The sequence below is a fragment of the Dipodomys merriami genome, unplaced genomic scaffold (assembly GCF_024711535.1).
Source record: "Dipodomys merriami isolate MVZ:Mamm:240054 unplaced genomic scaffold, mDipMer1.0.p SCAF_10, whole genome shotgun sequence".
Classification (NCBI taxonomy): domain Eukaryota; kingdom Metazoa; phylum Chordata; class Mammalia; order Rodentia; family Heteromyidae; genus Dipodomys; species Dipodomys merriami.
The window spans coordinates 47,400,325-47,418,155 of record NW_027202271.1 but is presented as its reverse complement, the minus strand read 5'-3'; the positions used below and the strand labels follow the sequence as shown (position 1 = coordinate 47,418,155).

Genomic DNA, 17,831 nt, shown 5'->3' with positions numbered 1-17,831 from the left:
AATGTAATAAGCTCTCAAACATTTTGATGGGCTCTCAAATTTTAGAACATAAATTTGGGCACTTAAAGCCTTTCTTATTAACTTTTAAAATTATGCAATGTAAGCCTGCTCTGAAGAATTTTAAATTAATATCTAGTTCCCTGAAAATACGATTGAAAATGAAAATTAAAAAATCTACTCTCACTCAATGAGCACTAGAACAAAAATTTGTGTCAGAATAAAGCCAACTGACTTAAGTGCAACTCAGTGAAGATGCCTACTATATAGAACAAAATGTCCATAACTGTTATTTCTTTTTAAAAATAAAGACTAAGCCATAAACAGCTTTCTACCAAAAACAATTAAATAGGTACTATATATATAAAATCAAGGTCTTAATAAAATCAAAGTTAGCAGCAAGTTACAATTACACAAATTTAGTCAATGTCTTATTGTGCTAGCATGAGACCATGTATATTTTGTTATACATAATTGGAAGTTGAAAGACTTCCTCATTCCAGAATAGTAAGGAAATCTATCTTTTCCCTGCCAGTGATTTTAACCAAAATTCTGGAGAAGCACAGATACCAGAACAAAATTCATGTATCTTTTCCTCATTAAATTATTAAGATACATACTCTCTTAACTCATATTCCTGTCCCTAGTCTTTTCTCTCTTCAATCCATTTATATGCTACTGCTATAGAAATTTCTTATAATGGCACTTCTCAAAAATCTTCAATAAACTGGGTTCTTGCCATTTTAGCTTTGTAGGAGGCTGAGATTGGGAGGATCACTGTTCCAGGCTAACTCAGACAGAAAACTTAGAAAGAAAACTCTAAATGGCAGAAAAGGGGCATGGTGGTATCATCTGAGCTCAGACAAAAAGCCTAACATAGATGGATCACAATGTAGATATGTTCCTGGGCTGGAGGTGAGACTTTATCTCAAAATAAACCATGTTAAAAAAAAAAAAAAAAGCAGGGCTGGAGGTATGGCTAAAGAAAGGTCTTACCTGCTTAGCAAGAACAAAGCCTTGAGTTAAAAATAACTCCAGTACTGCAATAGTACTAATATTTATACTAATAATAGTACTAATCTAATAATGATAATCCTCAATAATCCCTTACTGCTTAGATTTCATAGGAATCCATGATCTGGTACCAATTTACTCTTCTAATTACTTCACACCACTCCCTCTCATATGCCCTAGATTCTGGTCAGACTTCTTGAGGTTCTTATCCTGTTTCTGTGCTCCTGCAACTACCAAAAATGCCTATTTTCCTACTTGCTCACTTCTAAACCTTGCCTATTCATGCCTGCTACATCTAGCCAGAAGAGGATAGTCCAAGGAAGATGATACCTTTAATTGTAGGTACTAGTGAACATCTGTGAAACAATCTACCAGTCTCTTACTTGTATATCTTTTTCATCTTCTTGTATGTGCTACAGCTAACTCAGTACTTGACAGATATTTTTTGCATCATGGGCACTATATAACCTTTTTAATGGTTACATGACATTCCATATTATGTACTTATCTTCTATTTCCCTCAACACTTAGCCAAAAGCACTCAAAAAAGTTCAAAAATGTCCATTAAACTAATGACAGAACTTTATTACATGAGAAAACATAATCTCTTTATAGAGATTTCAAATATAGAAAAGAAATATTTTCATCAGGTATACTAACATTATCATGAAATTATCCTTGCACTGAAAGCCAGACTGACACATATGCAGGATTTATACAAGTTAGAACTTCATAAGTAAGGATTTATATCCCCAGCACTTGTTTGGAAAAGATTCTGACATGCTAAATTAAGAAATATCACAATGGCTAGAATATACAGGGATGTTCTGTAAGCCTCAGTGTCACCACCTTTGAGCCTTGGGCACAATCCATGTTCATGAGGCTAACCAAGTGTGATTTACTAATACTATACTATACCTGACCAACGGGTGTGAAGTGCCAGGTTTCGCCTTCATGCGCTCCCCTAGCTTTTGTAAAAGCAAGTGATAGTGTGCGCTTGCCAGAAACAGGTTCATCTGAGCTCTCCAAGGCATTTCCTCAAGAAATATTTGATGAAATCTCTTCTTTCTAATGTAATTTACTACTATTGGAGTCAAGCAATCTCTCAAGCTTCGGGATGCTATTTTTCTAACATCAGCTCTCTTATTTCTGCCAAGGGAGAAAGATGTTTAAAATTGCACAACTTCCAAGTATGTAATAAAGAAAAAGGTTTCTAATTATCACAAAATACATTAAGAAGATACTTGACTTCCCCTATGCAAATATTTCTGGTTTACTTATCATTTCCTCAGTGTTAAAAATGTGAAATAGGATGGAAAAGAAGACAAGGATAAGCACCAGGGACAATGACAACACATATTGCCTTGAAGCCTCTCCCATGTTCCAACCCAACCTAGAGATTTTCTTGTCCATAACCAAAGGTTACTGGGATTTAATGCTCATACTCATGGAGCAAAATTTTGCTTAATATGAAACTCTAAAGGAAATGAAAATAGTCAAACTTAAATTATATGCTACAGAAAAGATTTTCAAATTTTAGTTAATATTTAAGTTTGGTTTTAGTTTGGGTTTAAGCTGTTTGAGATATATTTCCACTATGTTGCCCAGATTGGCCTCAAATTTACACCCTCCTACTTCAGACTTTACATGTTTTAGTGATATCTTATTTGGGTTCTTAATTATTAATTTTAAGTAATTATCATGAAAATTAGTCTTTTCCATATGTGAGGTCAGTTCTCAAAAAGGCCAGGAAGCTCCCAGGTGATTAGCCATATCCTCCTTGCTCTTGAAAGTGAAAGTTAGAAGAAAGGCTTCCTTCAAATATGATGGTGATTGACAGACACCACATGGCTTGGAAGGGCACTAACCACAGCCTACCAATGATGTAGAGTGCCTCTCATTTCATCATCTCAAAGTCTGTTAACATTATAGAATTCCAACAACCACATATATCACACTGGTAGTGATGGCCACACAAGTTTTACAAAGTGTTTAGAATAATATATATATATATACATGCACACATATAAAATTTCCGTAATCTGAATGCGGTCCATGGATTTTATCAGTGTCAATTTCCTGTGATATTGTACAACAATCAGACACTCTTAGAAACTAGATGATGGCTTTATGGAGTCAATTTCTTATAACTGCATATAAATATACAATTATCTGAAAATAAAATGCACTATACAACAAGTATGTCCACATTATAAAGTATTCAAGATTAAATTTAGGGCTATATACTACAGACTAGAAAAAAAAGGAAATAAGAGTATTGCAAAGGAATCAGCAGAACATTATCTGTTCACAGTTTGAATTCCCATTCAAAAAATTAAAAAGCTGATCTAAGAAAAGCAGAGAATAAAACAATGGTCACTAGAAAGCATATGTAGAGAAAGATAAATAGATTGATGTTAGATAATAGGTACAAAATATAGTTAAGATAGGAGGGATTTATTCAAGTATTCTACCACAATAAGATAACAATACTTAACAAACATTTATTTTAAAAAATTTATTGTTTCAAAATAATCAGATTCCCAACAGAGAGAAAAGATAAATATTAGAGGAGATGGAAATTCTATCATCGTACATTGTATACATGTATTGAATCAGCATACTGTACCCCATAAACATGTACAAACATGACATGTAAATTAAAAACATCAAAAGAATATTAGATTCTCCTTCAAAATAAGGGATCTCCTCACTAAACTACTGTAACCACCAATTGCTCTACAACCAGTTATCCTACAGCGCATCATTCTTCTCATTCATAAAATATATAGGACTTTAAAATATCTGCTTGGTGTTTTTACTTAGTTACTTCATTCTTGTCACCAGTACACAAGCTCCTTGAAGACTATGATTTTTTATGTCTAGTTCACCAGTGTATCCTCCATACCTGAAATAGTGCAGGTGTCAACCTGCCAATAAATGTTTGAGGTGTTGTTTTTTTATTTTTCATTTTTTGGCCTGGAGCTAGAACTCTGGGCCTGGGTGCTGTCCCTGAGTTGTTGCACACAAGGATAGCACTTTACTACCTGAACCACAGCTTCACTTTTGGCTTTTTAGTAAATTGGAAATTCAAGTGTCATAGACTGTGCTGCCTGGACTTTGAATCAGGATCCTCAAATCTCAGACTCTTGAGTAGCTAGGATTACAGGCCTGCGCCACTGGTGTCTGACTCACATAGCAATAAATGTAAGCTTTTAATTAATTACTTAATACCTTTCATGTTCTGGCAATTCAAGTAAATTTTGATTTTTGGAAAAAAAATCCTTGAGGGTTTCTCTTCTTCTACGTCTTCTCCTTGCTCCCACTTCTGAACTCTTAGTAGATGGGATAACAAAAATAATCCAAATTAAATATAAGCTTTGAAACAAATGCTTAATGCTTATCTTCTAAGATTGAGACATAAGAGTTTCTATCATTCAATTGAAATTACTATTAAATGTAATGTTAATACCCCTAGACAAAGATCTTTGACTATACAAACCCTATATGATAACTTAAGAATCTATAATGTATCACAGAATTACAAAATTATGTTTTTGGTATTTCCTTCTGTTTCATATTATAAAATTAAAATGTAGTCAATCATTTCTAAATACATGATCTCATAATTTTTTTGTCAGTCATGGGTCTTGAACTCAGGGCCTGGGCACTGTTCCTGAACTCTTTTGCTCAATATGGCTCCACTTCCAGCTTTCTGGTGATTAATTGGAGATAAGAGCCTCACAGACTTTCCTGCCTGGGCAAGGTTTTGAACCATGATCCTCAGTTTCCTGCATAGCTACAAGTAGAGTCATGAGTCACCCCAAGCTTGGCATAATCTCCAAGTTTCATTAACTTAAAATTCAAAACTCACTAAAGCTACCAGCACAACTATGTTCATTGCAGCATTATTTACCACAGCTAAGAATTGGAATCAACCCAGATGTCCCTCAGTAGATGAATGGGTCAAGAAAATGTGGTTAATATGCAAATGGAATTCTATGCTTCCATCAGAATGGCATCACCCCATTCATAAGGAACTGGAAAGACTTGGAAAAATTCTATTAAATGAAGTAAGCCAGACCCAAAGAAACATAGGCTCCATGGTTTCTCTCATTTATAATAATTAGTATATGTCTAGGACAGTCCTAGCAGAGGATCACAATAGCTCAATAGCCATGCACATATGACATATAAAATGATGCTAATAGAAGTGAACTCCAAGAAATGGAAACAAGAGGGGTTTTTGTATTTTTTAATGTATTGTGTGAAGTTATTTCTTTTTTCATTCATTTTTCCTCCTTTGATTTATCCCCATTGTTACTGTCTTTGATTTTGGTACCCTGTGTCTTGTACATACATTTCGCTATTGGGGAAGGAAAGGGGAATAACAAAATGTTGAGACAAAGTACAAAGGGTGAACCAATTCAACAGCGATACTCACAAGACACTATGTTGGAAATGAACTTTACAAATTGGGGGTAAGGAGAACCGAGGGGTAGGGGAAGTGGGAAAAAATGAGGAAGCAGGTAACACTGTTTGTCAAGAAATGTACTCACTACCTTACTTATGTAACTGTAACCCCTCTGTACATCACTTTTACAATAAAATAAAAGTTTAAAAAATTCAAAACTCAGAAGAAACTTACTTTTCCAATCTCTATTATTACAGCTTTGAACTTCTTTGGATTTTTCCCTGACTTTTTATTAAAAATATTTTCCTTATATTTTTGTTTCTTTACTCCAAGTAGAGACTCATTCCTCCTAATATAAAAAGATAAAGTTAGCCAGAAAGATCTGCAAAAGGCATCAAACTACCCAAAAGAAATAAAATGTTACTGAATTCTATTACTAAAATCATGTAAGAATGAAATCCAAAAACTGCTGTGTCCCATTCATAAATCAGACAGTGATCTCTGTTCATGGAGAAACAGAAGGCCTCTGAGAAGAGCAAATCATCAGTCATACTATAAGATACAAGAAGCTGATGTGTCTATAAGAAATGGACAAGAATTGAAGGCATCATGTAGACATAAAGAAAATAAATACAGATAATTCCCTTTACACTAAGAAAAAAAACTATATCAGAGTAACCTAAGACATATCTATCTTGTGAGAGCTCCAGCAACTACTGCCTTCTGGATACCAAGAGAAGCCAAACACTACATATCTGTTGAACTTTCTTCCTCCCCTAATCATGCAAAGAAGTTCTTGACCTTCTCTTCACATTTATGAACTTTAGTGGATTCCCCTTCTCCAAATGATTATCCTTCTATTGATACTTAGCAGTTAATTTTTTTCTGAAATTTATATACTTTCTAGAATTTATATTTCTTTTAGGAAGTACTTGCCAGGTACAGAAAAATTCTGCTGTAACATGACAAATGGGATCTAAAAATGTAAATTGAATAAAATGAAGAGGTGCAGCAGTACAAGGTTAATGCAGTGACTGGGTGTACAGATAACTAATTCCTGGAGTTAGACTGTATTATATGATCTAGTCCATCTTGGTCCCACTGGCAGTTGCCTGGCCACTTCAATTTTTATGAAGACTAAAATCCTATGGTTGGTTGGGACTCCAGTACAGTTGCAGCAACTTCAAGAATCTCCCAGTTAGCTGATATTAATTTATGCTTTTCTTTTCTGGCTGAGATAGAAAGCCTTAACCAATTATTGGTAGAGGGTTGGGGACTCAAACTCTGCAACTTACATCCTGAGAACAATTGCTTGCCATATTCCACTGAGATTAGTCTCTTCTCCATGTCTTTCCTATCATACCAAATATTTGAAGGTTGTGTTATGTTGCTCCAGAAATAAATGAGAAAGTAAAGAGAATATAAAGATATATACACTTAGACTACCACACGCCTCAGCATTTTCCTTCATGCACTAAAATACTTGGAGCCACTGGGAACATCAAACTTATCTACTTGGTGACTTCAAAGCTTTGCTGGTTTTCTATGCTGTTTGTGGTATGTTTAAAAAAAATGTGCCAGGGGCTGGGAAGGTGGCTCAGTGGTAGAGCGCTTGCCTTGCAAGCATGAGACCCTGGGTTCAATTCCTCAGCACCACAAAAGCAAAAAAAGCCAGAAGTGGTATGACTTCAGTGGTAGAGCGCTAGCTTGGAGCTGAATAGCTGAGGGATAGCACCCAGGCCCAGAATTCAGGCCCCACAACCAACAACAACAAAAATAATAATTGTGCCAGTATGGGGCCTGAGCTCTGTCCCTAAGCTCTTTTGCTCAAGGTTAGCACTCTATCACTTGAGACACAGCTCTACTTCTGGCTATTTTGGTAGTTTATTGGAGAGAAAAGTCTCACAGATTTTTCTGCCTGGATGGCACTGAACTGCAATCCCCAATTTCAGCCTCCTGAGTAGCTAGGATTACAGTCGTAAGTCACCAGCACCTGGTTTATGGTTTATGGTTTTGTTTTGACAGATCATATTTTAAAAATTTTACTCAGCATTATTGATCTTCTAATTTATGGAATTCATTATTTTTATTCTTATAAATACCTGTCTTTAACATTTCAGTCCCAGTGGTTTCACATATATATTCTTACTACCTCACAAACATAAATATGTTATATATAGTAAGAATGACTGACTTATATATTACTTCCCACTTTCTTTTTTTGTCATGGGGCTTGAACTCAGAGCCTGGGAACCATCCCTGAGCTTTTTAATTCAAGGATAGCACTCTACCATTCTGAGCCACAGCTCCACTTCTCGTTTTGTGGTGGTTAATTGGAGATAAGAGTCTCACAGACGGGCTGGGAAGGTGGCTCAGTGGTAGAGCGCTTGCCTTGCATGCTCGAGGCCCTGGGTTCGATTCCTCAGCACCACATAAGCAAAAAGAAAAAAGCCGGAAGTGGTGCTGTGGCTCAAGTGGTAGAGCACTAGCCTTGAGCTGAAGAGCTGAGGGACAGCACCCAGGCCCAGACTTCAGGCTCCACGACCGGACCCAAAAAAAAAAAAAGAGTCTCACAGACTTTCCTGCCCAAGCTGGCTTTGAACCATGATCCTCAGATCTCAGCCTCTTAAGTAGCTAGGATTATAGGCATGAGCCACTAGCACCCTGCTTACTTTCTACTTTTTTATTCTCTTGTTATAGGGCTCTGCTAACACAGCCTACTAAAGTCAATATACTAGAAAACTATACTCATGTTTTAAAATAGCTTTATGTGAAATAAAAATTATCCACTTTTAATTATGAAAGAATTAGTCTAAACAAATTTGAATTATCCAATTTTTTTAATTTTTACTCAACTGTTACAAAACTCTAGAATATCATTACTTTCAACTAGATTTTTAAAGCTATTAATGTTAACTTATAATTATGCTAAATTATTATGATTGTTAAAGAATCATCTATTGGAGTTAACCAATTAGATTCTCTTAGAACCAACTTATAATTGATTAATTTCAACTTTTAATGTTTTCTTCTTTCTTTGATTTCTTTCCTTTTTTGTTTGTTTGTTGCTGTTGTTGGTCATGGGGCTTGAACTCTGGGCCTGGGTGCTGTCCCTCAGCTCTTCCACTTAAGGAAGGTGCTCTACCACTTAAGCCACAGTGCCACTTCCCGTTTTCTGGTGGTTAATTGGAAACAAGAGTCTCATGAACTTTCTTGCTCAGGCTGTCTTTGAACCAAATCTCTGAACCTCAGATCTTAGCCTTCTGAGTAGCTAGGATTACAGGCATGAGCCACAGATGCCTGGCCTATTTTTTGATGTCAATAAAATTCTACCTAATTTTATTTTCTTACTTTATAACAGAGACTTCTAAACATAAGAATCTGTCTCTTGGGGCTGGGAAGGTGGCTCAGTGGTAGAGCACTTGCCTTGCATGCCTGAGGCCCTTGGTTCAATTCCTCAGCACCACATAAGCAAAAAGAAAAAAGCCGGATGTGGCACTGTGGCTCAAGTGGTAGAGCACTAGCCTTGAGCTGAAGAGCTGAGGGACAGTGCCCAAGCCTAGAGTTCAAGCCCCATGACCAGACACACACACACACACACACACACACACACACACACACACACACAAAGAATCTGTCTCTAACTGCTATTTCATATACATTTAAAATCTAGGGTTCCTCATTAGAATTATTTTCAAGAGCACTTTTTTTTTTGCCAGTCCTGGAGCTTGAACTCAGGGCCTGGGCTTTGTCTCTGGGCCTCTCTCATGTTCAAGACTAGTGCTCTACCCCTTGAGCCACAGCACAACTTCTCGCTTTTTCTCTTTATGTGGTACGGAGGAATTGAACCCAGGGCTTCATGCATGCAAGCACTCTACTACTAGGCCACATTTCCAGCCCATAAGAGTACTTTACACTAGGTTTAGTTCTTTGACTAAACATATTCATGTTATTCACTTCCTATTTTTACTTATTGCTAAGTGACATCTTAAACTTTCTGTACATTTAGTTTTTTTTAACTAAATAAAATGCTTTAATTGTGATCAATTCTTTGATTTTCATTGCATGCTGCATTTAGCAAAATCTATTCCTTCCTTTACTTTTTGAAAATATGAGCTCATCTATCCCAAACTTTTTCTCTAATGTATAAAGTACTTATTTTAAAGATTTTTTTTTAAGAAATGTTTCTCTACTCCTTTGCTACCATTTTTTAAAATCTCATGTTACTGATATTTACTTTTATTAAAATGAGATGGATAGATTTATGTCCTATGGTGTCAAAAAGCCCACTTATCAGTTATTGCAGGGTAAGCTGAATTCATTTAGGTTCCCTCATAGTTGGCATGAGACATGATCATTTTCCCTGGGAGCAAAGAGAATTATTCAGGCTAAGAAAATAAGAGGGTCCACCTGTACAGGTGGACCCATTGCAACAATGAGAAGTACAAGTTGTTATGTCGAAAACGAACTTTACAACTTTGGGGGGGGGGTGCAGGGAGGATTGCATGGGGAGGAGGAGGAAGGATGGGAAGGGATGGGAAGGGGAAACAAAGGAGGAGGCTACAATGCTTGATAAGAAATGTACTCATTATCTTGCCCATGTAATTGTAACCCCTCTGTACAGTATTTTCACAATAAAAAATAAAAATTAAAAAAAAAATAACAAAAAAAAGAAAATAAGAGGGATAGCTTTAAGGCTTACTACTTCTATCTCAGAGACGTCTCATTCATATATACAAATGGAAATGATATGAAATGGTTCTTGCTCATTAAGACAGGAGAATTAGAAATCCATGATACATAACCAATATTGGACTTTAAATATTGTGTATGAAGGGGCCAAAGGCCACACATCTATCCATCCTGGCCCAATAGAAAAGACCTAATCTATTTACTGTTGGAAATCTGAACAAGCTCTAGCCTTATTTCTTCATTCAGTTACATAAATATTTTTACATTTACTTGCTGACACAAACATAAATCTTCACTATCTCCCAGGTGACAACTACATAATCCACCCCACTTCTTTTTCATCCAGCTCTGTGACTTAAGGTTGTAAGCTTAAGGTTATAAAACTGATATTACAAGTACCTTCTCAAGAAGTCATGAACAGGACTAGTTATCTCCACCAAAAAGTGAAATTTTTCATCATTCAGACACTTAAGCATAACCTGTGTAAAGAATTCCAGGAATCTAGGTCTTTGCTTAAATTTCATAACTGTAAAAACAATTAAGTTTAGATACGGTTACCAATATAGTAATTATGGGTGCTGAAGTATTACTAGTACTAATAATAATTTGTTCCAAGTAGAGGGTTCATTAACTTGTCTTTTTGATTTCTTACTTTAAAAAAATACGAGTTTGATGTGAAGTATTACTTTTCTAACACCAAATAATACTTTACAGTCTATATTTCTCCCACGTCTCAAAAAGTCTCAGTGCTGAGAAAGCTTGCATTCAAGTTGTTTTTACTGTATGAATCACTAGCAAAGGGGCAAAGGTTAGTAATTGTCATAAGTAGTTATTTCTTGTCTTATTGTACATAGTTAAGGTCATAACTATACATAGTTTATATAGATAATATTTCACTCTGGGTTGCTGTCTCTTCATAGTTGAACTTAAAAAATCACTAATGCACTTTTCAATGTCCTCAATTTTATAAGCATTCTTAATTTCATATGCACTACCAAAAGAAGTCACCATGATGCTTCTTTCTTTCCAGTACATATTTAGGTGTGTTTCACTACTTTGCATTTAAAATTCTGCAGTATTCTGAATGGGTAAGAACCAAAAATATTCTGCTGAGAGCAGGTGAAATCTTTATAGACTCCACACCATAACCGTTCCTCAGTAGTAAGCAAACAGCACGTGCACATTCAGATCACCTACCTTCCTTCACAGAATTTTTCACAGCCCAATTTAAAACCACAGGATAAAGAAAGATAGGGTCCTCTGTTCCTGAGAGTTCATACGAAGTATCTAAGTTTAAAAGAAAATCAGTAAGCTTCAGGTTTTGTTCTGAACAACCAAGAATAAAAATTCTTTGAACTCTGAAATGTACAAGACTATCATTAATTTTTGAAGCTTACAAAGAATACTGTAACCTCAATTGTTTCCTTTCATTATTTTCCCCTAAAATTTAAGGGACTCACCACCAAAACTATAAATTATATTAAATTTTTCCTAGTATAATTATCTTTCAAAGTCAGTAAAGTAGAGCAGAGCCACTAGCACCAGACTGGCTGGGTTCAAATTCTAACCCTGATACTTGTTAATTTTGTGAAACCTTGGGAAGTTACCTAGTAACTCTGTATCTCAGTGTTCTTACTTTTAAAAATGAGGATAATATGATCATTTGGTTGTTATATATTAGTTATAAACTTTTAATGTGCATCAAATACTTAAAATAGTGTCTGACACATGGAAAACACTACCTAAAATATGATTTTTATTATTTTTGTTACTGGTTGACTAGTAATATTAAATTGCACTTCTTAGTAAAATGTTTTATTGCTATTATAAAAGTGAACAAATCACATTTATAGAACATTTTATATATAATGGATTATGCTTTTATATGTAGCAAGAAAATTACACTTTTCCAAAAACTAGGTTTACTAATTTTAGGAATGAGAGAACATTGATTTCAATTAGTAAATTTTCCTCAGAATCAGAGTGGAAGTTGAAAGAAAGTATGAACAGTAAAACCACCAAACAATCAAATTTTGTGAGGCATACAGTAAGGAAGTTTACATGGGGCCATAGAATTATATAAATTCAGTAGTTCCTAAAAGACCAGAGGGCCAAGTGAGAGAAATGTAGATACTGCTCTCTTGTTCTTTTAGAAGATTTTTAATATACTTTTTAAAAAATGTGACAACAGTAATCATCATCAGAGATTAAGTCAGTTTTACAGACAGCTTTCTCCAAAATGCCCAACATTGCATTAATACATTATTAGTTCATTATAAAATTACTACAATAGAATTCCTAAAATGTAATGTGTACATTCATATATTGGAGATTGAACTTGGGGCATTGTGCTCTCACTTGGCTTTTTACTCAAGACTGGTTCTCTGCCACTTGAGCCACAACTGTAATTACAGCTTTTTGCTGGTTAGAGATAAGAGCCTCACAGACTTTTCTGCTTGGGCTGGTTCTTGAACCCTGATTCTCAGATCTCAGCCTCCTGAGTAGCTTTTTCACCATACTTTCTACTTATTAAGCCATGGTTCAAACCTCTTACACATGAACACTCCTCACATCATCCCTTGTTTGTTGCATTCCTGCCTTGAGAACAGTGATTTACAGTTTTAGGTCATCTTTCTCCCATCCCACCACCAATACATTTGGCAATATTTGCTTCCCAGTTGTTTCTCATGACTAAGGGAAGATGTGCTATATTTCTATATGCAAAGTTCAAGTGTGCTTCCCAATATCTTATAGTGCCCAATATAGTCCTTCCACCATAAAGAACCTTATGACCCCAAAATAGCAATAGAATCAAGGTTAAGAAAATCTGCTTTAGTATTAGAAGACCTAGTATTAAGTTCAAGCTAGTAATATAATCCTCACTAAACCGTTTATCTTTCCAGGACACATTCATAAGAAGCAATTAGCAATCCCTTATTAACAAGGCATTATTAGGATTAATGACATAACATAAAAGCACCATGTAAGCCTTAAAGGGTTTCCCAAACATGAATCTTGTCTTAGTACTTTTAAGAAAATATATTCTTATTTTCTGAAACATAATGATAAAGAGTGTATACAGAAAAAATTTACATTGTTTTGTCATTTTGAGTAGGTATGTCTCCAATGTGGACAGCTGCTCATTTATTTTTTCAGGGAACAGTACCTGCTGAGGCTTCTTAGGTTTTAAAGGTTTCTTCAAAGAATTCTAAAAAAAAAATGGTTAAATGTCAGAATGCACTTTAACATGTTATAACAAATAACTTTCTTTAAATTGCATTTTAATTTTTTCATATTTGGCAGATAAAACTATGATTGGTTGGGCTGAGAAGGTGGCTCAGTGGTAGAGCGCTTGCCTCGCATGCATGAAGCCCTGGGTTTGATTCCTCAGCACCACATAAGCAAAAAGAAAAAAGCCGGAAGTGGCGCTGTGGCTCAAGTGGTAGAGCACTAGCCTTGAGCTGAAGAGCTGAGGGATAGCGCCCAGGCCCAGAGTTCAGGCCCCACGACTGGACCCAAAAAATAAATAATAAAATAAATAAAAAATAAAACTATGATTGGTGTGCTAAAATAATAACAGTTAGTCTCAATAACATTATATTCTAACCAAAAGCCAGACCAAGTCTATTCAAGAATAACCCAAATGCTTTTTCTTTTCCTTTCCCTTCCTTCCAGTATTTTCCATCCCTTTAATGAGCCTCATCCCTTTAACAAGCCACATCTCTCTCATGAAGGTTATATATCCAATGTCTCCAAAAGAAAATCTCTGGAGTCCACTCATGAATGTATTCTTTTATTCTTTTCTTTCCTAAACCTTTTCCAGAACGAATTTCTTTACAACTAAGCTAATTACCTTTGCGCTTTGCCTTTCAGTAATTAGTAGATTAAGAAATGGCCTGACTGTGTTCAAGCTCTTCATATGTATGCTCTGTCTGAACCAGAGAACTAACCTCTCAATGTCTACTGTTACCAAAACAAAACAAAATATGCCAAGCCTAAAAGGATCTTGGCAGGCTCTAAGAATTTCTGACTTGAACAAATTAGCAGTTCCTACAACCTTGGTCAGAGAAAAGTATCTCAACCTTCTGTTGAACCAGAAGCTCCAAGGAGAATAGTGTAAGGTCCTGTCCCACAATAACATAATCCTCAGTCAAGGCCTAGGTGACATAACGGACCATAAGGCACTGAGAGTAAACATTCCATCAAAAGAAAAAACTCAAATTGACTCCAACTTGTTTTGCCCCTCTAGACAAAACTTCCCCTCCAGTAACAAAAAGTCATGTAGTGATGCATTTGTGATTTATGAAGCCTTTGGAGGCAAGACAAATGCCTACATGGGAAAAGTAATGCAAACAAATACTTATTTGCATTTTATCTCAGCACATACTAGAGACAGAAATGAGGTTAATCTAAGTGAAACCAGTGTTGGAGGCAGAGTCTCTACCCACATCCAAACCAACAAAGGGCCTCCTTCGATCATTCCTGGTATGTCTCTCAGAGACCCAATAAACTAAGTAACATTTCCAAACTTGATCTCAAAAATATTTAATCCACACATTTTCAAAGGAAGGTAATAAAGCATAAGCCCTTATAAGACCCATGCTTAGGAGACAGATATTAAAAATTAGTCTCATAAAGAAGAAAACTTGGGTATCACAATGCATTTCAGAAATCTACTTTGAACTTCACGTGAAATAAATAACTCTGGCATGTATTTACAATAAAAATCTTAGATTCAAAAGAAACTTCAGAGGGCTTTTAGCCAATGACTGAGTATAGAGAGCTTTCTACCAACTCCTGAGAGATGGTCGGTACTGGGACTACAAACTTCCAGTATGCTAGTGTGGATGAGCTTTTCACACAACCCTGCTCCTCCTCTCCCCCAAAAATTAAAAAAACTAAATAAACTCTTAACTCTATTACTTTTCTTCTATGTAAATATGACAAACTAGTAATGGACCCATTTTCTAATATGTTTGATGCTAATAAATGAACCCTAAAAAAACCCAAGTAAATGTATGAGTAAATATGAGAAACAGAAAACAATTACCTCCTCTATTACTTCTTCTGGCTCAGTAATACCAAGTAGAGATTTGCAGCTTGATGTGGTGTCCAACATTCTTTTTCCATAATTTATCATCATTATTGCCAGGTCATATTCCTTCCATGAACGTAGAATCTAATTAAAATATGTATTGATTATCTCTGTTAGTTACTTTGGTCTATTCTCAAGTATCATGCATCATAAAGTCAGAGTCCCATAAATGTTTTAAGTTTAAGAACTTCTCTGCTTTTATTAAGCTAACTGGAAGCTTACTTCCCTAGAATTAAACAATATATGATTCTATTTTAAATAAAGAGCTAACAAACGATTCTTCAATAATAAATTCCCCTGGGAATTTATACCCTGGGAGTATGGCTCAACTGGTATATCTGTCTAACAAGTACAAGGCCCAAAGTTCAAACCCCAGTTCTACCCAGTAAGTTTCCCTTTCCTTGGACCATATAGACATATGTTTTTGGTATGGTATTTGACTATTAAGAAACTATTTCCATTAAAAAAAAGTCTACTTTAAAGTAGTCATTAATAAAGGTCATAAACCCATAGCCTCTTATTTTGAGTTAATTTTTTGTGGAAAACTGTTCAAGGACTGACCTCATGATGCCTTAGGGTGAGTTTATGTTGATCAAAGATTTGCATGGTAATCTCTAGAGACCTGGTCAAGAGGTAGGCTATATTTGGCAGATTCTCTTGAGTTCATTATGGAAAAGCATAAGCTTTAATAATAGAATTGTACAGCATAATAATCTGCCACTCTTATTGGTATTTTCAAAGCTTTCTCTAGTCTGGTATAATAATCTACCAATCTCCTTTAATCTTAGAGAACATTGAGCTGAATGAAATTCTGCCACCATCATATTTCAAGACCATGCTTTTCCCTAGCTAGGCCATTTTCCAGTACATCTGCCCTCTCTCTCCTTATTTATACAGACTCACTTGTCAATAAAACCATGACTCTACTAGCATCAACTAGTGAGTGAATCAGTGCTGATTCACTCACTACCCTGCTATAGTCATTGGTCAAAGAAAGTAAATTACATTCACTACCTTCCCCATACGGCAACTAAGAGTATAATTAAGTGTATAGGAATTTGTTGGGTATAGTTATTTTCTGTTAAATTGAATGAGTTAGTATTTTAAATACCTTTTACTTCCTGTGCATGGAAGAAACATATGAAGAAGCTGAAAAATAGCAACTTTCTAGATCTGTAAAACTGATCTACTGTGAAGAAATAGGAATGTTTTATATATACATATGTGTATGTATATATAATCTTTAAGTAGATGTACAAAGGAATTGGCATTCAACAAAGCAGTTTATGAATACAATATCTTGATCAATGTTACCCCCTTTCAAAACTCTCATCTCTCACAACCCATCCCTTTCTCTCTTTTCTTAATTTTATAGGATATACTGAATTTGTTACTGTATTCTTCCCCTCTATTCTTCATCTATTCCCCTCTCCTTCACCTCACACCTCACCCCTTCCAAGTACTCATTCCTCTCTAAGAAATTATACTGACTTCTCCCATCCAAAGTATTTATATATTTATAAGCTTCCACATATGAGTGTAAACATGCAACCTTTGTCTCTCTGTGCCTGACTTTATTTAACATAATTTTTCCAAGTCTTTCCATAAGAAATGGGACTGTTTCTGTGGAGTCAGTACAATGTGCTAAAATAAAAGCTAATGTTGATAGTAGAACGGAATGTGGGAAGGAAAATGGTGAAATAAAATTTGAAAAGGTAGATAAGGCTATGCTGTACTGGACCTTGAATGCTTACACAACAGTCCATTCTCATTATAAAATGTATATGAGACAACTTTTGAACTAGAAATCAGAAACAAGTTAATGTGTACTTTCTACTCTACTATATTTTGCTTTCTGAAAGCTTATCCAGAACTGTACAATTTCCCCACATGTTTAAATATAGTAATAGAAAAATAGTAAAAATAGTAAATTATTTTCTAATTAAGAGGAAAACAGAGAAATAATTCCATGTAATATAACTAATGTTGAACACAAATAAAGGATATGACAGGTATTTAACATAGTGCTTTAAAACAATGCAAAAATAACGAAGCATTTAAGATGGCAAGTCACAGAAGTGGTACACTTTGGGCAAGGGTGGGGAGTCAGCAAGGTAAACATGTTGCTTAAAAAGGTTGAACTATCTGAAAAGACTACTGATTTTTTTTAACAAAACAGTAAAAAGAAATATACTTTTTGACAAATTAAGCTTTACACATTCTAAGAAAAAGTCTAGTATTGTTTATATCAAATAAAAGCTGAAATCTGGGACTAGTCCAGGATTCTGTGTTTGTCAGTCAGGCCAAGTGAAACTTCTAAAATTGCAATGCTCAACATCACTTGGGAACATATCCAGCTCAAATATCAAAATCCTGACATTAATATATTCTTTTTAAAACATGGTCAAAACATTTCTGGCACAACTTGGATTTCAATAACTCCTTAAGGTAGAAAAGAAGCAGGTGGGTTCATCAGGTAGTGCACAGATTCGGCCCCAAAATCACTGTTTGTTCAGAAGGAAATTGTGTCCAGAACTGAGGGAGGCAGCTGTCACTAGGACTCACTGCTGACAGAATACTATTTATTCTAAGCAGAACTCTCTCTCTCTCTCTCTCTCT

General features: G+C 35.3%; 1 protein-coding gene across 6 annotated transcripts in view; it reads right to left on the bottom strand.

Moving 5' to 3' along the window:
- Window positions 1-17,831, bottom strand: part of Cfap54 (cilia and flagella associated protein 54) — a 248,380-nt gene that overhangs the window by 139,004 nt on the left and 91,545 nt on the right. For all 6 annotated transcript variants that reach the window (XM_069990518.1, XM_069990555.1, XM_069990527.1 and 3 more), the window contains exons 27-33: window positions 15,168-15,296; window positions 13,211-13,325; window positions 11,315-11,404; window positions 10,517-10,643; window positions 5,660-5,774; window positions 4,246-4,346; window positions 1,930-2,160 (exon numbers count right to left, since the gene is read on the bottom strand). In XM_069990518.1, the coding sequence (XP_069846619.1) occupies window positions 1,930-2,160; window positions 4,246-4,346; window positions 5,660-5,774; window positions 10,517-10,643; window positions 11,315-11,404; window positions 13,211-13,325; window positions 15,168-15,296 (908 nt within the window). The remainder of the gene's footprint in view (window positions 1-1,929; window positions 2,161-4,245; window positions 4,347-5,659; window positions 5,775-10,516; window positions 10,644-11,314; window positions 11,405-13,210; window positions 13,326-15,167; window positions 15,297-17,831) is intronic.